This window comes from Lepisma saccharinum, chromosome 4, assembly GCF_977018435.1.
Source record: "Lepisma saccharinum chromosome 4, izLepSacc3.1, whole genome shotgun sequence".
NCBI lineage: Eukaryota > Metazoa > Arthropoda > Insecta > Zygentoma > Lepismatidae > Lepisma > Lepisma saccharinum.
Genome location: NC_139232.1, coordinates 35980858 through 36006516, shown reverse-complemented (window position 1 = coordinate 36006516; position 25659 = coordinate 35980858). Strand labels below are relative to the sequence as shown.

At 36.8% G+C, this 25659-nt stretch overlaps 2 protein-coding genes across 5 annotated transcripts in view; one reads left to right on the top strand and one right to left on the bottom strand.

Annotated features, from left to right (window-relative positions):
* LOC145986417 (centromere protein S-like) overlaps positions 1–25659 on the top strand; it is a 710010-nt gene that overhangs the window by 6695 nt on the left and 677656 nt on the right. Inside the window, exon 2 of the mRNA XM_083120406.1 lies at positions 144–193. The gene's annotated coding sequence lies outside the window, so the exon portion shown is untranslated. The remainder of the gene's footprint in view (positions 1–143; positions 194–25659) is intronic.
* The window catches only part of LOC145986415 (multidrug resistance protein homolog 49-like), a 137128-nt gene continuing 130982 nt past the window's right edge, over positions 19514–25659 (bottom strand). For 3 of the 4 annotated variants that reach the window (XM_083120402.1, XM_083120403.1, XM_083120404.1), the window contains one exon: positions 19514–21434. In XM_083120402.1, the coding sequence (XP_082976528.1) occupies positions 21198–21434 (237 nt within the window). In that variant the 3' untranslated portion in view covers positions 19514–21197. The remainder of the gene's footprint in view (positions 21435–25659) is intronic. The other variant, XR_014441591.1, reaches the window with a different exon arrangement.

Sequence of the window (25659 nt, the reverse complement as noted above, 5' to 3'; positions counted from 1 at the left end):
CAAAGACGAAGCATTTCACTGTTACAAATTATAATAACTTCATCTTATTGGTTTGTAATGTTCCTTTTGTTTTCATATATATAAATTAAAGAAACACTGCTGAAGAAAAATACCCAACAGTTTTCTAATTTCTTTCTTTGCAGTTCCTACAATGGACACGTAGCTAAACAACTCTGGCATTGTATTACAAAAGGTAAGTTTTTCTTACTTTATATAGCTTTCTCTGAAGAAAGATTAATTAATTTGTTTTCACTCATATTAATTGTAAAATATTCATTTTTAATGCACATGTAAAATAAAGGTAAAGTGCTCCCCTGTACTTTGCACCATGCCATGAAGGTGTATAGGGGATGTGGGGTTAGGGCCCCACACTTTCTTGATCTTGGCCAAGCTGGGGGTAATGTGATCAGCACCATGCCCCTGGCTGCCTTTACCACCCCGAGTTTCCTCCAGGTACCGACTGTACTTAATTTTTCCATTAACAATTAGCTCACGGGTCCTCGCGTGCATAGAATCTTCAGATTGGACTTTTTCAAGTATGTGCTTTTCAAACTTTAACTTTCCGCAAAGTACAAAATAATTGATTCTTGAAACTTATTGTCGTAGAGAAATGAAATGGGATTTTTTTCTGAATTACAGAGCTTTTAGTGGAGGTGAAATTTATACATTGCACTCCCAATAATGATAGTTGCAGGAAGAAGAAGAAAATATAAGTTTAACCAAGAAATTGGTAATTGGCATGCCCCTGTAGCCACCACAATAGACAGAAGTTAATGAAGAATTTTGTATGTAGCAATGTTACATTCCTACAACCATGCAAAATTTCCTTGAAAATAGGCTGAAATTTCTTGGGGAAAAATAATAACAATGTATAAGAGTGGCAGTGTTGTCAGCTTATGGAAGCAATTTCTGGAATTTCACTTCTAGCATCTGCTCTACGTAGTAATTAATCTCATTGTATGTATTTCTTTCTTCCATGTTCAGTTTTTGTCAACTAATATACATTTCAGTACATGAATTGACTAGACGTTAACTTTATTGTTAATTCTAATATAATTGTTCTTCATCTCGCAGCAAGTCAAGTGATGTGGGTCGAGATAATGTTCTGTCGTGAGGGAAAAGAATTAACACGTGTTTGTAATGTTGAGCTGTTTCTCATTCTTAGTAACAGAAACTACACTAAAATGTATGCTAACTCTTTGAATATGGATGCTGGATGGACCAAATGTGCAGGGAAGCATGACAAAAGACCACTCTTTGAGGATATGTAATACTTATGCCCCAATTAAAAAAAATGAAAATTATGTAACATTTCCGAAAGTTGTAATTTTTTGGGAAATTATGTAAATTGGCCCTTTGCCCCTCGGTTGTCCTTGGCCCCTAATTGAGGTGTTCTTTTCTTCTCATTCTTACATGTAAAAGTGAAATATATCAGCAAAAAGTGGTGGTTGAGGAGTTATAGCCTTTTTTGTAACATCTATCCCATATTCAGAGGGAACAAAGAACTTTTACAAACTTAATAATAATAATAATAATGGATATATTGTTTTGTAATTCGAGTATGTCATACTAATGTATGTATATGTGCATACTAATACACAAAAAAGAAAACTGAAATATCGTGTGTAGTTTACAAGAAAAGGCATGTTAATTGCTGACATGTTGTGCTGGATGTGTACATATATATATCATCCGTCCACTAAAGGTTAATCTTGTTTTGGTAGTTTGTTGTTTCCATCAAGTTCCCATGATAGAAGCACACCAAAATTAATAGAAGTACAAAAGGCAAGACTGGTGTAAAAAGTACCAGTACCAGTGGCACAGGAACGGCGGTGGGGGTACAGGGGTGCACTATACCTATTTTCAATTCCCTCAATAAAATAAAGTGTATATTGTTTATGACTAGAGTTGCATGGGAAAAACCGGAAGTTTTGGTTTTTTTGGATTTACAGCTAACCTATTTCACTTGAAGTTACTATTATTAGTTTACAGGTTTGTAGTGACATATTTTACATCTAGCTAAAAAGAAAATTACATCATGTAACATAAATGTAATGTAATTAGGAGTCAAAATGCATTTTGTGGGCATATCAGGTGCCATCTATGAATGTGTCTCATTCGAGAAACTCATGCCAATAAAGGTGTATAATTGGTTGGTAAAGATAGTAATTATTGATTGTAATTATTATATATAATAAACTAATACATTTCTGCAAACTAAAAAGCATTAATAACAATTATTATGGATTTTGTGAGTTTTAGTGAATGGTAAAATATAGCCTATGTGAGACATGCAATAATTGGTCATTATTTTTTTTAAATGATAGTAATTTTTGTAATTATTATAATTAATAAATAACTGCTTATGTAATAAGCAAAGGAAGCAGTGATTCAATAATAAAATGGTTTCTTGAATTTTAGTGAAAACAAAAAGTATGGGCCTGTGAGTCACCCCTGGTACGTAAGTTTCTCGTATGGCACGGGTAAGCTAGGGTTAAAACTGAACGTGTAGTCCTGATGAGCACATCTGACCATGAAATTGACTTAAAATAAGCTTTTACAATTTTTTATCTCAATTTGAATGTTGATGTCATAAAATATTAAACAAATGTTAATATCAAAATATTCGATGTTTCGGGACAATTAAAAATCTTTACTATTCACAACACATATGCAGAAGTATACGTATTATGTGAATGTGTGTATATATCCTGTTTAACGGAGCTTTCAGATGGAAGCAACACGTGGCTCTTGGAAACCAACCCTTAGAAGTAAATGCAATCTTTCGAACCGAAGCAACATAAGCTGCAAGTGTCGCTTATCCCTTGGTCTGCACAGTTTTCTCAGGGAACTTTCAGACCGAAGCAACAAGTGACACATGTCACTTGGAAGCAGACCCTCAGTATTCCATTCAACCCTTTGAACCGAAGTGTGACAATGAGCTAAACATGTCACTTGCATGTTGCTCAGACTATACTGTTTTCTCAATGGTGTGCATCGTGCCTCTTCGGTCTGTTGTCTTTGCATGCACGGTGAATGCTTTGCTTTATACTGAAGGAGACTGTGTCACTTGTCATCTGTGACTTCAGTCTGAAATCTCCTTCAGTGGCACACATCGTGTCGCTTCGGTCTTGTTTGTGCATGTTTGGTGAATGCTTGCTTATAGACTGAAGGGCCCCATGTCGCTTGCCACTTCAATGTTACACCCTCACTGTAATGTGTTGCTTCAGTCTGAATGTTCTCTATACTTAACGAGATTGTTAGTTACTTCATCAGAGATTAAGATTTAGTTTAGACTGTGAATTGCAGAAAAATTGCAAGCACTGCCGGAAAAAATGCTGGTATTTTGATAGAAGATCCTTTCATTATCATGAATGGGCCTCTGGAGTGGCATAAAGTAATGCTGTTGCCTTGTAATAAGAAAGGGTCTGAGGTTCAGTCCTCAGTGGGGCAGAATGCTTCAGATCTTATTTTAAACTGTAGCTCCATTCCAGATTTCTTAAATAGATTTATTTTTGCCATTTTGCCAGTCTTATTTGCTTCTGCTTCAGTTTTAGTGCCAGTGTTTTTCAACCGCCGGTCTGCAAAAAGTCCGTTGCACCCAGGGGTTGATGACTATATTTGACAGCAAGTCAATACACAATTGAACTATGATTATACCATAGTTGATATATTAATATTAATTAAGGGTGCATATTAATTTCCATATAAACTTTAAAGATCAGAAATGTATTTATGAGTGAAATTGTTGGGATCAGGGCATTGACTTGTAAGAAATAAATTTACTGGGCTGTGGGCTCACAAAGGTTGAGAACCACTGCAACAAACAGCCAAAATACATCACTAGTTGCTCCATGCCCAGGTTTAGCGACCATTTAACCAAATTATAACCAAATTAAACATGATGTACTGGAAAGCCAGAATACAAATATATTTTACGGAACACAAAATTTAATAGAGATCTGATACTAGATTTTCAAAATGTATAGCAGTATTTTCTTTTTAGCTTCATGTACGTGTTCGTATAACAAATTCAAACATTGAAAATCATATCATACTATTATGTTCCAATAAAAACACATACAAGACTACTAGCTATGTAAATATGTTTATACTACATAGATATATTTAATAAGCCTACCAAAATATGAAGATAACATTTGGAAATAACCGCCCATTCAAAAAAGCCAGCTTTCTTGAAAACACTGTTTATGTCTAGCTACAAATTTCATATTGTAAATTGTATTTTATATTTAAAAATGAGTGTGTATTTTACAGTAGGGAGATAAACGAAAACTATGAAACAGGAAAGATACTGCCAACTCCTGTATTTTAATTGATTTGAGACACTGTTGTGAAAATAGCCGAAAAAAAGCCCAACCAAAAAAGGCCACGGAAAAATGGCTACTCCAGGAGAAATAAAGACAATAATTTCTTTTGAACATTGGTTTTGATATCTAGAAACATGTACAAACTTATGTACTAAAATGATTTTTTTCTAAAATGGTCATGCAACCACCATTGGATCGTTTGGCATGGAATGACCCACCACCTAGTGGTGGAGCCGAGAGTTACGCAGTCGCGGGAGGAAGCTGCAGAGCTAACTTCGTTCTGCACGTTGCTGTGTTGCCAATTCACCGTGTTGCTGATGGTGTTTTGCCCCAGTGTTGATTCCTGTTAGTTATGAGCGGAATGTAGGAATAACATGCATGGGAGTAATTGTTGTCGCGTTGTGTATTGCCTAACTGCATTGTTTCTTCCATAAACATGTATGTGGCATGTGATGTGATGTTTAATTGTACTCTCGTTGATCCATTAGGAGCTTTGTGTTTATCAACGCAATAAGTATCGTCCGATGGCGAACATGAAGGAGGTAGTTCGTAGCCAAGGCAGGAAAATAACCTGTAGGGTGTAAGCCTTGTTTTGTTGTGTGGTTTCTTATGTATACATGCACAAGACATACAAAATACGTAGGTTCAAATTAAACAATATAACTTTAATACATGGAAGCCATTCACGTACATCTTACACACGGTTACTATAACAACCAATCAATAACATGCTATAGAATACAAATTCTTCTTCTTCCTCTTATCATGCGTCTATCATCTCCTCCTGGAGTCTCTCTTTTTTTTTTTAAGTGCTGGTCTCACCGTATCTATCAGGAGGTCTCCTAAGTCTATTCGATCTTCTGATTGGTGTGTGCCCAACGTCTGTATTTGGTTGGTTTTGGTTATCTCTTCCCTCTGCACCCTCCGGCTGTCCTTCTGGTATCGATTCAAGGTTTGGATCAGGTAGATCTGTTGATGAGGGGTTTGGTTCACACTCACGTTTTCGTAGCCACATGACGTGTACCGTTCGTGTCGATCCGTCGAACAACTGCACTTTATATATTAGGCTGTTGCCAACTCTAGACAATATCATTCCTGGTACATGCTCGGGCGAATTTACCTTCGGGGTCTGCACCCAGACTGGATCATTCGGAAGATATGCAAGATAAGTTTTGTCAAGTCTCTTCCTCTCTACTCGGCTCCGCCGTGATCCAAGAAATGGTTGGCGATCCATTCGCCTTTCCCGCTCAGTCATATCTGTTACCATCCACCAGAGTCTTGGTTGAAATCACAACACGGAAGCAGAAGGCAAACTTTGAGTTTCTCCTAATCTGGAATTTCTCAAAAACAGAAGAACTTCCGTGATCCTCGCGTCCATTTGTAATGAACTTAAATTGGGGTGTTCTAATACCAACTTTCTCAAGTGGTCTTTAACGGTGTGAATATATCTCTTGGCCATTCCGTTACTCGGAGTATGGTACGGAGGTATGGTTATGTGCCTTATTCCATATTGTGAACAGAAGTTCTGGAAAGTTAGGCTACTGAACGCAGGACCATTATCTGACACAATATTGTCTGGTAGACCTAAGTAAGAACAAGACTGTAATATCCAACGTATGTTTTCCGCCGAATCCAGAGAATGAACTGGCCATATGTCAACCCATTTACTGAATGCGTCGACTAGAATAAGAAATTTCTTTCCTCCGAAGAAAAAGTGGTCTACGTGTATTCTCTCTGCTACGCGTGAAGCTTCTGGCCACTCATTTGTATGACCTATTCTTACTTTCCTCCTTTCCGATTGACAAATATTGCAATTATCAACGTAGTTGACTATGTCCTTGAGCATCTTTGGCCACCAGTATATTGACGAAGCTGCATCTTTCATAACACGGGATGCTGCATGATTACAATGTAGTAATTTTAATACCTTTTTGCGTAATATGGATGGTACAACAATTTTTCCCATCCAGCTAAGATAATCACTCGCCACAGATAAAAGACGTCGTCGCTCGAAGAAAACACCCAATCCGGATTGAATATCTTCTACAGATAATCTATTTGGCCAACCATGTTTGACAAACAAAATTACCTTGTTTAACAGTGGGTCTTCTAATGTGTGGCTTTATTAAATTCCTTCAAAGAGATTTTTGAATCGCATGTGTCAACGCTGTTGCAAGTTGTCGCGTCTATGTCTATTGGGTTTTCACTTTGTTGTGGTAACCGACTCAACATGTCTGCCACAGGTACATGCGATGAAGAAACTACACGGTAATTATACCCCGATAAGAATAATGACCATCTTAATAGTCAGTTCGATGTGTGTTTCGAGATACCTTTATCAGGATTAAATATATACTTAATAGCACTGGCATCTGACACAATTTCAAATTGTTGACCCTGCAAAAACTTATGGAATTTCTTAGTTCCAAAAAATTACACTCAATGCTTTGCATTCAATTTGAGCATAACGCTGCTTGGCTTCTGACAACGTTGTAGATGCGCAAGCAATTGTTTGAATTTTTCTATCTACTCGATGACAAAGTCTTGCTCCGCATCCGTAAGGTGATCCATCACAAATTAACACTACTGGTTTTGAAGGATCATAAGGTATTATAGGTTGTAGTTCTTTAAGTTCCTGTGATATGTCAGCAAACTCTTGAACGCACTCTTTCGACCAATCCCAAGTTACGTTATTCTTCAAAAGTCCTGTAATATGGCGTATCTTGGACGAAAGATTAGGGATGAACTTTCTAAAAGTGTTCAACATTCCCAAGTATGAATGTAGCTGCGAAGAATTCTGTGGTACTGGACAATTAACCACTGCGTCCCAATTCTTCTCAGATGGAATAATTCCATCTTTACTAATAGTGTATCCGAGATACTCAACTTGAGAGGCAACAAATACACATTTCGTTAAACTTGCTTTTACGTTATGTGCATCTAACTTTGACCAACTTCGCTATTTCACTTTCTACTTGATCTCGTAGTCCATATGGAACTTCATAGTGTCGTTTAAAAACAGGCGAAGCATTCCTTCTCAAAGGTATATCAACTTTAAACGGTGTGATGGGCTTTGATAGATCACCATCAAAAACTCTAACATATTTGCTAGATAATAAATTAGCTGGTCTCAAACCTTCACTTTCCGGTATTTTAGTATTAATATCTGCGTTATCATTTCGTTCGGACCCCGTATTTGTGAACAATGTGTTACATTGTGCTAACAGTCTTCTCCAACCCGGATGAATACTGTCGAGCCATGAACGTCCAATCAACGGATAACGCAGTTATTCTTCACACAATATAACCGGCAATTTATACAATACATCATTCAATGATAAATCCACTAAGGTTTGACCTTTCAACTTTAACGTATCATTATTCACGCCTCGTAACGTTAGTGAAGTAAATTGTGTTCGCCTATGTGGAAACAATTGTTTGAAAGACTGGTTATTAAACAAAGTAACTGTAGATCCAGTATCTAGTTCACATTGTACAATTCGCTTATCAATACACAAATCAACTACGCACGGTTCTGCTGACACCAGAACATTAGTGCCATCTATAGCTTGTGCTCTTGCCTTGAAACTAACACTCCTTGCTTTTGAACGAGTGAGTGTTGCATCTTGCACTTGTGTATTTTCTGTGTTCGATGAAATAGTGCAAGTACTATCTTCTGGCGGATGAGAATCACTGACTTCAACGTGCAATAAAGACAAACCATGAAATTTGTTATGTATGTTTTGTTCAACAATAGCGTCTAATGGTTTAATATTAGACGGGGATATTTGATCACTTGTAATTGTCTTACTCACAACTCCACCATTATTTTTCCTAAACTTGCATTTTACATGCCAATGACCTTTCTTTTTGCAAAATGAACATATCGAATATTTTGCTGGACAATGTCCAAGATCGTGCCTTCTGGAGCATCTATCACATTCTTCAGTGCTTTTATTACTTTTATCCCGAGGAGTAACAAAGTTCTTTTTGCTTGCTTGCGAGGACTGGAAACATGGTTTAAATTTCTGTGTCCCAGCAAATGCAACTAGATTAGGACTACATTCCTTTTCACGATGTGTGAACATTTGTGTTTCCCGTTCAATTAATTCCATTTGAAGCACAATATCTTGACATTTTGCTGGAGTCAATGTAGGTTCAGACAGTAATTTCTTTCTAATGGCGTTAGACCGAACGCCTACAATTATTTGCTCTACAATGGCTTCCTGTAAGTACTGGCCAAAACTACATTTTAGTGCTTGTTCCTTAACACGTACCATAAATCGTGTTGCATTCTCACCACTTTCCTGCGTGCATTGCCTGAACTTGAAATGTTCCACATATTTGTTTATTTTCTGTCCGTAATGTTTAAGCAGGCTGTCTTTGAGGGTCGAATATGTTTGACGATCGACTGGTTCAGATGCAAGGATGTTCTTCAGCACTTTGAAAGCTTCAGACCCTATAACTGCAATCAGTATGGGTACCTTCCTGGCTTCATTAACATCATGAGCCAAGCAAGACTGTTCAAACCTCGTTAAATAATCTTCTATTTCTTCCGAATCTGGCCGGAACTCAGAGAATAAATTCAAACCGAACATATTCATAATTGTGGTCAACTAAATATCACAATATCGTAAACACAATCCGTATCACACTGATTTGAATTTGCCTTGTACAATTATTGTAAATAATACACAAACCGTGTAATCTTGGTTCTTACCGTAGAAATTGATCAAGCCGACACAATTTCCGTGCATAAACCTATGCTGGAATGATGATCGTCGTGTACTCTTCGTGACGTCTTCATCCATACTTCTTCTTACGAAGGATTACCAAGAATATCCTGTACGACTGCACCATAGATGTAAGCCTTGTTGTTTGTGTGTGATTTCTTATGTATACATGCACAAGACATACAAAATACGTAGGTTCAAATTAAACAATATAACTTTAATACATGGAAGCCATTCACGTACATCGTACACACGGATACTATAACAACCAATCAATAACATGCTATAGAATACAAATTCTTCTTCTTCCTCTTATCATGCGTCTATCATTGGGTTCATGAATACTTTCAAAAGGAAGCAGAAAACAGAGGTCCCTTGGTAAGTGTGCACAAAGTGCAACAGAGAGTGTCGGAAACTTGTGTAGTGAGTAAGCGAACTGTGCAGCGTATTTTTAGGGAAGGCAAAGACAGTCTTGAGGCGTCGGGTTCCACGTCATTTGAATTACCGTGCAAACGAATCAAAACGAACAGTATCACAAAGGTAATCGACGGTTGCGATAAAGATATAATAATAAGAATTATCCTCTGGTATTATGTAAAGGGTGAATATCCAACACTGAACAAGTTTTCGTTGATTTGCATACACAAATAAGCTTTCAGTGGGGAGTTTCGTAGAGGATACTGAAGTCTATTGGGTTCAAGTACAAAAAGAGCAATGACGGTAGACGATTTCTGATGGAGAGAGCCGATATAATTACAGCCAGAGTAACATTTTTGGGAAAAATGCATCTTCTCAAAAATAAGGAACCTTTGCCCTTTATAGGTATTTTATTTAGATGAAATGTGCATACATCAGAATTATGCTCCAACGAAAATCTGGCAAAATATAGAGGGTACAGGGGGTTTAAAAGTGCCCGTGGGTAAAGGTGGGTGCATTATTGTTTGTCACGTAAGTTCCAGTCACACTGGTTTTCTACAGGAATGTAAATTTTAGTTTTCAGGCCAAAGGCAAAATTGACGTCTGATGACTACCATACTGATATGAACACTAAAGTATTTACACTGTGGTTTTTGCAGTTTTTAGATATGCTTGACGAAAGGAACATCAAAGATGCATTGATTGTAATGGACAATGCTAGCTACCATTCGGTACAGTTGGAAAGCATTCCTACAATGTATACACTTGATATCATACACTCATCGGTATTCTACTGACCACAAGATGGGGACAATACACATAATCAGGCCATATGTGAACAATTGGACATCTGTATTTCATACTTCTTTCGATTAGTCATTAAAACGGTGCAATTTGTGATTTTACATGAGGGGGGACTAATTTTTACCTTTGTATTAGGTATACTTAGGATTGGACATTAATTGCTTAAAATCTAATTTTGATATTGAGTGCAACACAAACACAACACCATTTTGAGTTAAATCCTAAAGCCAAACTGTAAGAAAATTACATTAGTAAGATGAATGCATGTGATAAATGAGACTTACTGCAGATTCTATGGCTTTCCAGATGACTTATCAAAGGCACTGTGATACTTAGACTTGATTCAATTTTTTGCAAATTTTTCTGTATGAAAGCAATGTACTGTTGGTCTAAGGAAAGGAGAGAAGGAACTTCTACATGATGTCTTTAATCAGTTAAGGTTAGGTTTATTTTGCATTGAGCTGTAGATATTGGTAGATTTTGGATTGGATTCACAAGATGTTTGAGTGAGGTGGGAAAGTTTGATTGATTGATTTAGTTCATTTTACTTTGCATTTCTGCCACTTTTGGTTAATCGCGAAGATGAAGATGAGTGATCATGTGATGAATTTGATGGAGTCATAGAGTGCTATACTAGGCCGGCAAGGTGGGAATGTGTTTTGGATTTTCTTTGTATGCGAAAATCTTTAACTGTGACGTGCACGTGCTTTGCTTATACTTTCGAGCATTTGGCTTTCCTTGCTTGGTCTGAGATCTGAAGGATTTCAGTTTTGTACATGTAAAGATAGTACTTTCGGTGCTTGAAAAGTGTCATTTGGTACAGATAATTATATTACAAATAAATGCTTTTGCCAAATGTTTTATAAATATTCCAAATTTAGACCTCTTACAAGTTGATCGGGAACCATTACAACTCAGTTTATATATATATAATGGATAAAAGCAAGGAGGGCCAAAAGGGCTAAGTAAAAATCAAAGAAGGTAAAAGGAAACACAAAAATCTTTGATTTATATATATATATATATATATATATATATATATATATATATATATATATATATACATACACACACACAACATCGTATAGTTGTCTGAGAAAATAACTAATACAGGGCTTCTAAAAGGCATTGGATGTGGTACATATCTGCCATAAAAATTTAAACAATTATTGTTTAAAGATATTTTTTATGCGTAGCTATGTGACTTTAAAATTAGAATGAACCGAACTGAAGTGGAACTCTGTAAGTGTGATATATTCAATAATCGAGTGGGTGGGAGATGATTATTCCTGGTTGGGATGGCCCAAGATTGAGGAGTGAGGAAACCCAGGCCCGTAGCTAGAGGGGGGGCAGGGGGGGCAACTGCCCCCCTGAGAGCCTGCTCTGCCCCCCCTGTGAAAAATACAGAATACATTCCTACCTGGAATTCTCACTAATCTTTACAATTATATCATGTGTCTAGCAACATTGCAAAGACACTTATTGATTTTGTGATTTATTAGGGTGTATGGGATTCCGTATAATGTCGTATCAGGATTGGGGGGAAAAATTCCTTTCCAGATTAGACTTCGGGAAATGATTTCACAATTTTCAGTATCTAGAACAGTTGTGACATTTTGAGTAGTATTGTATTAAAGGTGCCTAATGTGTTTGGATGTTTTTCTTGGATGTGTTGCTATGAACTTTGAATTGCTTAAATTTTTGTTTCCCAAGTCTATCTTGTGGTAATAGTGTGGTAGAGAGAGGGAGTGGATATTTAATTTTTGTTACTTTGCGTTGCTTTTCTGCCACTTCTAGCTAATCGCAACAATGAAGGATGACGTGAAATTGATGAAGAGACACTCATAAACAGTGCCGCAACTACAAGGGGAAGACAGAAGTCCATTCTAGGCGAAGCAAACATTGAAGTAAAACGAACAAGACTAGGAGAAACTAAGAATAGCAGGACAATTGGATACTCATGATGGAATTAGTTCTTACATATTCCTTGCATTTTTCTATGAGACGGCCAAGGGCACTTGCAAGGGGCACAGAGGGGCAATTGACCCCCTCGATTCACAAATTTTATACAAATAAAAAAACATTTCGTAAAATTTTCTTGCTCGCTTCGCTCGCAATCTCTGCTGTTCTTATAGTACAAGTTCAGAGCCAGCTATGGGGTGGCAGGGGTCGGACCTGGGAGCCAAAGATCTATATGAAAAAAAAAATGTTAAAGAGAATGCCATGGCGCCCCGTGAAATTATTGCACCCTATTAAAACAATTTCTTTCTATGACACTTAATATGAAATATTAATGATGATACTGTAATCCGAGAAGTCATTGATCAATCAAGGGATTCCTATTTGTTTGTCAGATATCAAAAAATGTATTTCAACTATAATATAATACAATTCACACAATATTTTGCAAAATGGTTAACGTAACCAGTAGGCAAACGTTGTCTGTAGTGATGCAAGTCTCTTCCCTTTGGAAGAAATAGAGTCCGTGGTGGACTAAGGGACCCATATTTTAATGTTTTAGCAAGTACAAAAAAAAATGTATTAGCTACAAATTTTTACACAATTCATGAAAGTGTAGGTAATATGTAACCATTATTATTTAATTAATTCTATTTTTCTTGCATAACACAACACAATGGTGTTGTTGGATTCTCGTTAGATTCCTTTGTGCGTAAAAATCTTGCATACTGGAAACTAGAGTGAATCATTATGAAGCATGATTTATAAAGGGCTCCGTTAATCAGTTCTGCAGAGAGGCCCAAAGTTGTTGGTGCATCTTAATCATCTATTAACATTATCGACAATCTGGAAAGGTCATTATCGAAATATTGTAATTTCATGTTGCTCGAAGTTCTTTTGTTCGTTGCAGTTTCAAGATATCATCCCTTTTCTGTTACTTATCTCTTTTTGGGGGAAGGGGCAAGTTCCTCTGTGTACCCTGTTATATGTGCCAATCCGACATAATATATTAAATATTTGCCCCCTCTAGGATTGACTTTGCCCCCCCTACAAAGAATTCCTGGCTACGGGCCTGAGGAAACCTCACTCCCTTTAATCTCACCCTGCATTAAAATGAGTAGATGTATCTTTATTCGTAATTTTCAAATTTCGAACTCCGATTTTCTGTTCCGTTAAATTGAAAATGAGCCCAGAACAAGGACCAGAGCTTTATATGTTTCACCATTGGTATCTGGTCTTAAACTCTGATTCTAAAATGACCATAAATTCTAAGAGAATTAAAGAAATAAAAATTATTTATGCAAATTTTGCATTGAGAAACAGGAAATTTGAGTGAGCTGTTCTAAAATACGTATAATATTTCTCATGTCTTCTCATTATACCTAGGTATACCTGTGAAGTAGTATATATATGGGTGCGTGTGTGTGTATATATATACAGACAGGGTGTATCATAAGTGATGGTCATAAATGAAACCAGAGATACATCGCATCAAACCCAGACAAAAGTTCCTCTTCCATTTTTCTGAGAGATGCTCAGTGTCGGAGCTAGACACCACCGAAAGTGTGGGAAAGTACAGTTCACACCTCTGTAGAACGAGTACTATGGCAGTTAGAAAGGTGGTTCCAAAGAAATCATAAATTAATCTTATGCACTCTACCAGAAACGCACCATGGGAGATCTGTGGGACGTACGCAGAAGGGACTCCCCATAGGATATGGGATTCCCTGTAGAAAGAATATGTGAAAGGGGTATCTGATGAAGCAGGTGGGCGTCAATTACATGATATCCAGATACCATTCACAATTACGGACACACGATAGACGAAACTGGGGTGCCAGGTCTGGGATGTAGGGAGGGTGAACAAACACTTCCCAGTGGAATCGTTCAAGAAGCCTTGTTGCAGCAACGTGTTGTCGGGTATTGTCATGAAGCAAGACAATGCCTGAAGACAGCATACCTCTCGCTTTGTTATGGATGGCTCTGCTTAGTGTGCACAATGTCTCACAGTATGCAGCCGCATTGATTGTGGTCACCGGCCAGCTCCGTAAAGTCAACCAGTAACACACCTCGCACTTGGCGGGAGAGTGGATTGTAGCAGAAATCTCTATGTGCCTGTCGTTCAGCTTCAACTGAAGTGTTGGCCTTAGCAGTGGTGGTGGTAGTGGCAGGGGAGACACCAATCAAGCTGCATGACACCCCGCTTCCTAGCGCTTCACGGGCCACCTGGTGGCACCATCGGAGGTTGAAAAAAAATAGCCCTTGTATATCAGCAAAAATCAGTGGTTGAAGAGTAAATAGCACTTTATAAAATAATACTACGAGGGAAAATAAAGATGCTTTCAAATTGGTAACAATAGTAACAATGGATATATTGTTTTGTAGTTCGAGTATGCCATACCGTCATATGAACAAAAAACATAGACAGAGTGGTGACAGACCTGGAAAAGTCAGGGAATTGGAGAGGTCAAAAAAGTCAGTTAATTTTGTCTTGATTGGCCTTTTATTTTCATTGGAATGAATATGCCAGGCATTTTCTTTGAAAGATGTCATTATGAAGTGCTGCATGAGAACAGGAAATCTTGTTGCTAAGTTGCAACTTTTAGGCCCCTTTTATGCACAACACAACCACGGTGCCAGAAACCAGTGATGGGAGGGGGAGGGAGAGAAATTTCCAGAGGGCAGATAAGCTCTATATATTATGTGGAAAAGGCATTGATTTATCATTTTTTTCTTGTCTGTGTGGGAGTAGTAAGGGGACACAGCTGTTAACAGATGGGGGGGGGGGGGGGGTGCACCACCACTGTGGCGTTATCTGGTAGTTGTTGGACGTCGTAGTACAGCATTCTGTCGGACATTCTGAAGTAGCATGGAAACAAATGATTTGTCGAATGTTGTGGTAGAGCATTGATGCATGCTATTTTTGTCCCATATCGCCTTTCGACTAATGTCAAGCTTCGACAAAATGTCTCACTATACAATGTGACAAAAATCGCATGCATGGCACTCTTATGGGATTATTTTTTATTGGATGTCTTCAGACTGTGGAATCTGACAAAAATTGCATGCATAAACAGAGCCTTGTACAGTCACAGACAGTTCTGGGTAGTAAAGATTTGATTGACTTTCAATGGGATAGTTACAACCCATAAGTGTACTTAACGGTACATCCTAGTTTCTCAGGTGCGATACCACAGTTCATTGAACAAACTTTTTATGCATGGGATTTTTGTCAGACGTAGCATTCTGACATTTGTTCCCTGTTCCACAGACTGGCCAGCCACTTCAATAATGTAACAAACCAAATATACATATTTGAAAATCTGGCTTTTCAGTAAAAATATGTAAGTTACTTTATCACATGCAATATTAGTTTGTTATTATTTTTCGTGTTATATTATCTTGTTAGTTCATTCCAATGCACAATGGCTAATGCTGTATTTGGAATTTTCTGTTAAATAAATAAATATATTTGTCGTGTGAGACATCCGCCAAAAATCACATAATGCGCTCTTATTAATCCGATGTCCCAGCATGACTTTTTTTTTCATGTCGTCTTCGTTGTTCCCGACGTTTGTCAGATGCGACATCCAGATACCACATTCATAAAAGGGAACCTTAGATTTCTGCACCACTGCAAATATGTCTAGAATTTCATTACTCTTCTGACCCACTTAAAATTTGACAAGTGCATGGTTCCAACCTCAGTATTCTGCTACATTCGCATTACAATTCACCCCCCCCCCCCTTACCTCTCTTCCCTGTCCATTTAAACCCATGAGAGATGATTGGTAATCTGCCACTGAGTAAAGTTTATGTCCAGTGTTCTGAAATAAAATAATAATAAATAGGTAACTATTTTAATGCAATAATTACTTGAATAATTCAATCCTAAAAGCATTTCAGCAATCAACGTTTGTCTGCCAGCCCTGCTAAATTTTCACGTTTCTTCTACTGATTTATACGAGGAGAGCAGGAGGTATGTTCCTATTAGTAGGACCTTGATTTTCGCAAACACGATAACACTCCAAAATATTAATTGCTGCAAACTAGTGTTTGTGAATCTGCAGTAATATCTGGACACATGTTTCACTCATCCGAAATAGGGAAATAACGCAAATTTGGCACAAAATGCGAATTGCTGATTTTTTCACGAATTAAAAAAAAATGTTCTTAAACAACTAAGAATACTGCAATATCCAACATTATTCTGGTTTTTAGGCTTAGAAAACAAAATATGCCATATTTGTGCATGAAGAACACTCACATTATCCAACATTTTAACCAAGAGAAAACTATAATACATGTTAATACATTGAATAATTCCGAGCTACATGAAACTCTGTGTTTCCCACGATTTTTTAACTTCTATCAGAACGATTTGTATCACAGAGCAAAGTGGTGAGGTTCTGACAGGAGATCAAGTGCTTATCTACCGCCTCACGGGAGCCGTAACATCAGTATTTGTTGAATGAGAAAGAATGGAAAATAACTTCCTCATTTATCGGATTCAACATAAACTATTTTGAACATGTGAGGCCATGTGACATACAATTTAAAAGACTAGTTTCAAAACACCGTGAAGATATAATCTTAGGTATATTCGCCAGAAAATGTGTTAAAATAAAAATGCGAATTTTGAGAAAAATGACACCAAATAGTAAATGAATAACACTGATTTGGAAAATCAAGGCCCCTTCCGATTCTTCTTCTATGGTGCTCCGTTCCATATAGAGTCCATGGCCTCACCAATCTTCCTCTTCCATCCCATCCTATCCAAGGCTGCTCTCTTCCAGTTTCTAGTTCTCAGTAGTTGTATTGCGTCTGCTCCAATCGCTTCTTCCCATCTGTTTCTGTGTCTCCCCACTGATCGTTTCCCTCCAAAACTAACTTCTTAGGGATTCAGCTTTCATCCATCCTGTTTACATGTCTTTCCCATTCTACCTATCGATTAGCCATAAATGAAACAAGAACCAGTAGTAATTAATATTTATTGCATTAGTTACAGTTTCTCCTAACTCAATTTTCAACATATTCACCACCGTTGTTCTGGCATTGGTCGTAGTATATCACTAAATTTTGTATGCCCATGGCATATGTGTCTGACATGAAAGACTGGAACCATCTGTACCGCAGCGTAACCGTGAAACGTTGTCGTTCCAGTAACATCTTCAGCTGAATAAAGAGATGAAAGTCTGCACGTGCAAGGTCTGGGATGTATAGGGAGTGGTCCAAGATCGCTCACTTGAAGTGATGCAAAAGTGCCCGCATGCACTCAGCTATGTGGGATAGTATGCATTGGATTGGCCTTCCGTGAATTATCTGCATCATCATATGGCCATATTGCCGCTCATGGCTTCCAGTCTCTACACCTCACTCGATTGCTGGTGGCTCTATGCCGGCTTCTGAGCATGCGAAAATCTGATTACTGAATGTACCTTGCAGTTGGTGTGAGTCTGTATGAGAGCTGCCATCTTTCTCCTAGCACCAACCTAAACTACTGCACCAGGTTACAGCCACATGCCACCTCTTCCTGCCTGCATATGTGTGTCGTGCTTTGACCACTAGTGCTACGTACAGACGCCATCGGAACTTATTTTCTCTATGCCCCTCATATTTAAAATTTCAGAAGCTGTTACTAACAGTTCATTCTTGTTTTAATATTTGATTAGCTTAATCAGGCGCCTGTACAATGCAGTAGATTCCCCTCTATAAATTTATTGCCTTATATTTTTAATACGTATTTTAGAACATACCTTTTTCGCCAGCAATAATGGTATAACTGCTTGTTGTCAGTTTCACAGTACTTGGATATACTGTGAATGTTTGTACTGAAGGAGAAATTCCATTCATAATGTAAGGAAATATTACACTTTGTTTTATATGATTCCATTGTGTTACTTTCAGGTCATTTACTCTCGAGAATCAGGTTTAAGGGATTTTACGGATATTGGTGCCAAGCAGACTATATGTGTTGCCATGTGTGCTGCGAATTACTTGTGATTTCTAATAATTTTCCAAATTCACTATTTTGCAGTTTGAAGTCAAATCATAGAGAAATGAAGTCAATTTCTAAGAAGACAATATTAGTACTTAACACAATCCATACCTGGATCTGTGTGATTTTGTTATTTCTTTTTACAAAAGCATGGATGTAGTTTATAATTGTCAGGGTAAATATAAAATTTGTCCTGGAAAAGTCAGGGAATTTCATTTCTGCTTGTCTGTAGCCACACTGATAGAACTGAAATGTCATATTTGTAGTTTTGAAGAAATAGCATGTTAATTGCTGCCACATGGTGCTGGGAAGATATTTATCAAAGCTGTCCGGAGCTCAGTACACATGCTGGGGAGACATATATTGCAGCAACCATCTAAAGGTTAAGTTATCAATGGAGTTCCTTTTTTTCCAAGGTGGTGTACTACCTTCAATGGTCGACTCTATTGCTTCTCTTATTAACTTTGTGCAGTAGATTTTTGCAAGAACCACAATGGAATGATGACTAGTTTTTTTTAGTGAAATACAAAGTTTTTTCTCTTATCACATGCCAGCAGGAGTATTTTTTATTAAATATGAATATCATTACAAGTTGTCTGCACCTCCGATGCCATGTTTTGTACCCAGGTTCCCTAGTTTTGTCATATTCAAAACTGTATATTGCTGATGAAACTAACAGAAACACTAATGGAAGAACAGTGGAATTTGAAAACTGGCATTACATAAATTCCACAATGAAGTTACAGATTTTGTGAAAGAGAAATATAAAAATGTTGTGTGCATACACACAGACATTTACAATCAGAATAAGTTGGTCTTAATCTTAACTTAATTCTGTGGACAATGCTGCATTTTCATGTACTTATAAATAGAGGCCTCCCCAATGGCGCAGTGGTAGCATCCTCACCTTCTAATCAAGGCGTCCCAGGTACGATGCCTGGTGGAGGTGCATAGTGGTTCGGATCTCACTTTACACTGTAGGTCCAGCCCCAATTGGCCTTTCTGTGCATAAAGTGGACTTAAAACAAAAACTCAAACTCAAACTTATAAATATAAATTTTATAACAGAAGGTCTGTACATTTCAGAATTTCAGAGCTTTCATATGTTAAAAGCCAGGGAAAATTTAGCAGAAGTAATGAGAAAGGAAAAATAAAATTTGAATATTTTTTGTACCAAAATACTTTTATTTACATACTGCAAGACTTTATTTTCCTTGATTTCACATCACGATGTAACAACCCATACACTTAAGAGGTAGAGTAAGGTGAGTAAGAGAACCACCAAAATATCAGAATTCAACTTTGATTGAGTGTTGCACTTAACATAAAACCAGAAGCTATCAGATGTTTTAATAAAACATTCTCGAAACCTTTGTTTTTATCACTATTGTGTCATTTCTAACCAATCATGAAATTTAGTATGACAAATATATATATTTTTTTCACATGAGGTGGGGTAAGTGGGCAGTTATTATATACTCTGATGTATCACTAAAACAAACAGCATGAAATTGCTGTAATGATTCTCATGTAGAAACTTCTTCTAGCATGCATGCTGGTGAATTAAAAGTGTGCATCATTTCAATAATGTTAATTTTTCTGTATGATATGTTTCACTGTATAGTTGAAAATGATTCCAACATTAGATATGTATCATCTTGCATAAAACAATTCCAAATGTCCTTGTAGATTGAAAAAAGTATGATTATAAGCAAAATGGAAAAATGTAAATAAAGTAACACAAAAAGAAAATGATAGCATCTAATTTTTATGAATGAAAATGGACTAAAAATAGCACTTTAAACAGACAAAAGTAACAAAACTATTTCACTCTATGTATAAAAAACAAACTTATTAACCTGGAGCTAGATAAAACAAACCAACATATATAGGGAACATCTACATCACTATAGTTTCTAATACTTTACTTTTTAATTACCATGAACCAATTTACAATTCTTATATACCCGCACCACCCCATTTATATCAAACACTACTAACCATGGGTGTACTAAGGTAGGTGTATGGAGGCTGAGCCCCCCAGAACAAGACATTTGCCACCCACCCCCCAAATGCATGTGCCATATGCATAAAATAACTAAGGAAAGAGAAACTGCATACAACAATTAGAAAATTATCATTAAACTTTCATGTGTTCCTCTTGTGGTGTAGCAGTCACACATTAGGAAAGAATTCCAAATTATGTCCTGATGTAGAATATAGGTTCATTCCATGTCAAATCAACCGATAAAAATTATTTTTGAACCTTAAGGATTCAGATTTTTTGTTTATACATTGTACCTATCAAGAGGACAAAAACTGCCAAATTTCAAATTTTTTCGGGTCTTAGTTTTTGAGTTATTGACTTTCAAAAAATCAAACATCCCCAAATTTGATGACATACTGAAATCTTTAAACAGCTGTAGATCAAAAACTATTTGACCTAGAGAGCTCAAATTGGTGTTATTCTCTTCAGGTTTTAATGAACTTTAATTTAAAATTCAACGTGAATGTGGTACTTGAATTTTGTAATTTTTAAAAAACTTGGAAAAAATAATGTTTTGACGACATCATGCTCCACATCCACCTGGGAATTCTATCTAAGCATAAAGTGGACATAAAAATAAATTTTTCCAAACTTTCTGCTAATGCAAGACGATCCTGTAATTGAAATAAAAGAAGCACTCCATAAAGTTTAATTTGATATTATTAATTAGCAGCTCGAAATTTATTAAAATTGGGTAGTTTCATTTTTGTAACAATTGATATGTTGAATGATGCTATTTGGATACCAAATCACTAAATCATTACTCCTATTCTTTCTCGTACTTTAGTATAAAAGGTCAACAAACAAACAAACAAAAGAAGTAATACCTATGATGAGTGTACAAATGATTGAAACTGATTATAGACAAACACAGTACTTTCACACACAGAAATAGTAAACTTCTTCCCTTATGTTCTTTTTCGTACAAAAACTATAGATTCAGACTTGGCTTGGCCAGACTGAAGACTATGGAGCTGATTGTAAATTCCTTTCATTGCTAGAAGTTCAGAGTGTGATCCTGTCTCCACGATTTTCCCCTGACTGATAACACAGATCACATCTGCATCTTGAATGGTTGAAAGTCTGTGCGCTATAGTGATGCATGTTCTTCCTTCTTTTGCCTTGTCTAAAGCTTCCTGCACAACCTGAAACGTCAATAAATGATTGAAATTGTATATTATAACTATGATGAAAGACCTAAGTGTATACTACTAAATTGAAAGAATAAGAGAGAATTGTTACCTTTGTTTTGTTTCAGTGAAAGAATATTTTCTTGATATAAAATTTACCAATAACCAATATTGTTCTGATCAGTTATACTTTATGTTCTCTTGTTGTCCTCTTATTCAGAAACAAGCAACATGTTTCCTGGTATCCAAGTGACAAATCACTTGAAAAATTAACCTTATGATACAAATGTAACCTTTCGAGCTGAAGTGACTGACTCAAGGTGGTTACACACTGGGAATTCCAGAAATTATGTGTAAATTATTGGCTCCGGAAATTATGCATGTATTTTTCTCCGTAGATGTAAATAAAAAATTGCAACTTTTAATGTTCCAAGTCCTACTGAATTTATATATTTATTAATGCCCTGAAGCAAGTTTTTCACAGTTTAGCCATTATTTTTATTGGAGAAGGAAAAGGAAAGAAAGTTGCATGATAATAAAACAGAATTTTCTCAATTCCTTTACTTTGTTAGTGTCCTTTGCAGAATAATCTATCTAACAGACTAAGATATCTTGAAGTTGATTAGGTAAATTTGAGTTTGAAATTCTTATGGAATTAACATTTTTTTTTTTGTAAATTAGTATATCCCATAACATTTGTGACTTGTGTTTATAGAGGTATTTCTAATCTGAGTATGTGAAATGGCAAATGTAAACTCTGCACCTTAAATTATATATTTTTAATGTGTGTGTTTGTGCCCTTGATGTTTTGGAAAGTTAGTCTTGAAATCTGCAAATTATTCTTGAATTTTATCATTGCCGTTGAGTGGCCACCCTGTAGATTTGCATGAATTGTGGACACCACTAAGAATGGGCAATTTTTCATGAGAGTGCATCATTTCGCTTCAGTCTATTACAGGGTGGGAAATAACCTTTTGCTAGGGGTCCACAGTAAAAAGTAACAACAATTAAGAAATTATGGTAATACCAAATGTTTACTACGACAATTGTGGTTACAAAAACAAAATTAAAAGTTAGTATGTCCGCCGTTTGCTTCTCTCACAGCACGAAGACGCTCAGGGTAGGAGCTCAGAAGATTCGCAAACAGTCCGTATTCCATTCCATGTCACGGAGGACTTGTTCCGGAGTGTTGGGTGGGAATAGCGGTCCGGTCCGCGTTCCACTATCATCAAGGACTCAACTGCATCCTTCAGAATAGCCCCAAAGTGCTCCGCTGTATTCAGGTCCGGTGATGCACCATGCCATTCAGTACTGCTGAAGAAGTCAATGTCACTTCGCCGAACGTCTTGGTTTTAGCATTTGCCTTGAAGCAAGGTGGTTTGTCGTGAACTAACTTTTAATTTTGTTTTTGTGACTACAATTGTCGTAGTAAACATTTGGTATTACCATAATTTCTTAATTGTTGTTACTTTTTCCTGCAGACCCCTAGCAAAAGGTTATTTCCCACCCTGTACTCGTGAATTTACAGTAAATACTTTTCACTGATGGACATATGATGGCATGTGGATGGAAATTGGCTACCAATCTCACTGCACTTCATGATCAAAGATGAAAGTCTACAGCCTACAGTTTAAAATAATTTTTGCTTTTTTTATAAATAAGTATCTTTAAACTGATGATTTTTCTAATACATATACATATATATTATCAGGGTGGCTACTCATCAGGAATTCCTGGAATTATGCATGAATTATTGGCTCCGGGAATTATTCGTGAATTCTGTGATAATTTTTCACTGTAGACATGAAAAATTGCAACTTTTATTAATCCAAATCCAATTAAATTTATATATATTTATATATGTCCTGAGGCAAGTCTTTCACAATTCAGCTTTTGCTTTTTGTCAAGGAAGAAAAAGAAAGCTACGTGAAAAATAAAACACAATTCTCTCAATCCGTTTACTTAGTTAGTGTCCTTTGCAGAACAGTCTACTTGAAGGATGGAAGATTATTGCAAGATAAGATATCTTGAAGTTGATTTGATAAATTTGAGTTTGAAATTCTTGTACAATTAACAATTTTTCTTAGATTAGTATATCCCGTGTGACTTGTGTTCGGAGATTTGAGCATGAGTATGTGAAATGGCAAATGTAAACTCCGCACCTTAAATTAAATATTTTAAATATATATTAATTTTTATTTATTCTATTTAAATATATATATTAAATTTATTCAATGTTTATTCAATTGAATGTAGAATTTTTGGATACGTTGGAATCAGACATAACCTTTACATTGCTAATATATTTGTGTATGTATGTGTGTGGGTGGTGAGAGGCGGTAATACATAAGGCTGAATTAGAGAAATCATCTGCTTCTAGCCATGAATTTTTGCAATGTTCACCTTGAAAACCGGGAATTATACTTGAATTTTATTATGGGCCTGGAGTAGCTACCCTGATAATGTACAGAGAATCTCACGGACTGGCAGCCAGCGTGCAGGACGGTGGCAGCATGTCTGCCAGCATTTAGACCCATAGCTTTATGCTGATTTTGACACTGGATGTGTCAGTGCTTCAGTATCCAGATAGCTGGGGTCCAGTTTACACACGTTTGTGAAGTGTTAAAGTGTTAACATGTGTTTTAGATTGTTTTGTTTTAGTTTGCATATTGCTGGTGCTTTCCTGCAGACTAATAATGCCACTCTATGTGTACAATTTAAAATAACAAATTTTCGGAAGAAAAACATTTCTATGTTCATTTTTGAACGAATTATTCAAAATTTTTGCTGCATGCCCATGGTGGAACTAGGGGCCAGGGGTCGAAAGTTTTCGAGATTTTTTTGTTCATTTTTTCCCTCAATATCTGAGCTCTACTGCAATGTTTCTCTCTCATTTTGATCACACTATGTGTCTTTATCTTCCTTTTTCAGCAACAGTGAGACCTTTGCTGCCATTTTTGAACTCGCTTGCATTAAGATTTAGAGCCTTTTAAAAATGTAATTTTCATTAAAAATCTGACCTTTTCTGCAATACTTTTCTCACATATTGGTCACACTATGTGTTTTTATCTTTCCTTTTTCACCAACAATGGGACCTTTTGCCATTGTTGAACTTGCTTTGACTAGGATTTAAATATCTTGTCCTTTAGGCAATGGTTTTCTCACATTTTGATCACATGTCTTTCCTTTTTCCCATTTCCTACCAAAACGTAACTGAAATCAACGGCTTTGGTTTGAATGAAACAAGCTTTTTCGACTCTACCCTTCTGGCCGAAGTTTGCATGTGCTATATATGCACGTGCACAGAGTGCTCGTTTCATGACTTGGAACCCATGACCTATCGATCTCCCATGTGACATTGTCATGTTTGTCTTTTCTCAGCCTGGCTTAGTGGTTAGTGTGTTCATGCACGTTCAACCTTCCGAATCTTAACCCCTCTGCACAACTGCAACCTGCAAGTACTGATCGTGGTTCGGTTCTTCTGACACAGGAATGCTTACTGTCAAGCTATCCTTACCGTTCAAATTCTTAACCATGGATCCTTCGGGAAAAGGTAAACCGACTTGGTGGCTCAGTGGTTAGTGATTCAGATTAGGATAATCTATTATTTTCAAACCCCTTCACTTGCACTCTGAGTTGGTGTGGGCTAGATATGCATGTACACCGAGTGGCCATTTTGTGACTTGAACCCTGTAACGAACCCTGCTTGTCACAATTTGTACGGGATCCACCTCTATATAAACATAGCTTTTTAAAAATGTAAGGTAATTGAAATTTAATATTGTTTATCGTTAATATTTAGGGTTGGATATAATTTTTGTAGTTTGCGATTCTTCCACTCGCTTACGCTAGCGTTGCTGAACCTTAATAAAGGCAAGATCTTGGCTAGCAGCTGAGTTGGCCTCCACCTTCGGGCAAGAGTAAGACACTCCACCTTTGGGTGGGAGAACCCACTCTGCTTGATAGCGAGAGAAACCCCACTCCGCCTAATTGGCAAGAGATTCAGATATGATATCCGTCTCTCGGACATTGGGAGATTACTGTGATACTCCATCGTATCGACGCTGGGAAATTCACTTCTCCTAGAACAATCTCTCGCGGTACCCCGTCTCTCCGAAGTAGGAAATAAAACCACGTCTCCATGGTTACTCCCAAACATTTTCTTCTGGCAACTTCATCCTAAGCACATAAGATTGCAGCCTAAAAGTAAAGGTGTATTTCAAAAGGGATATTAAGTATC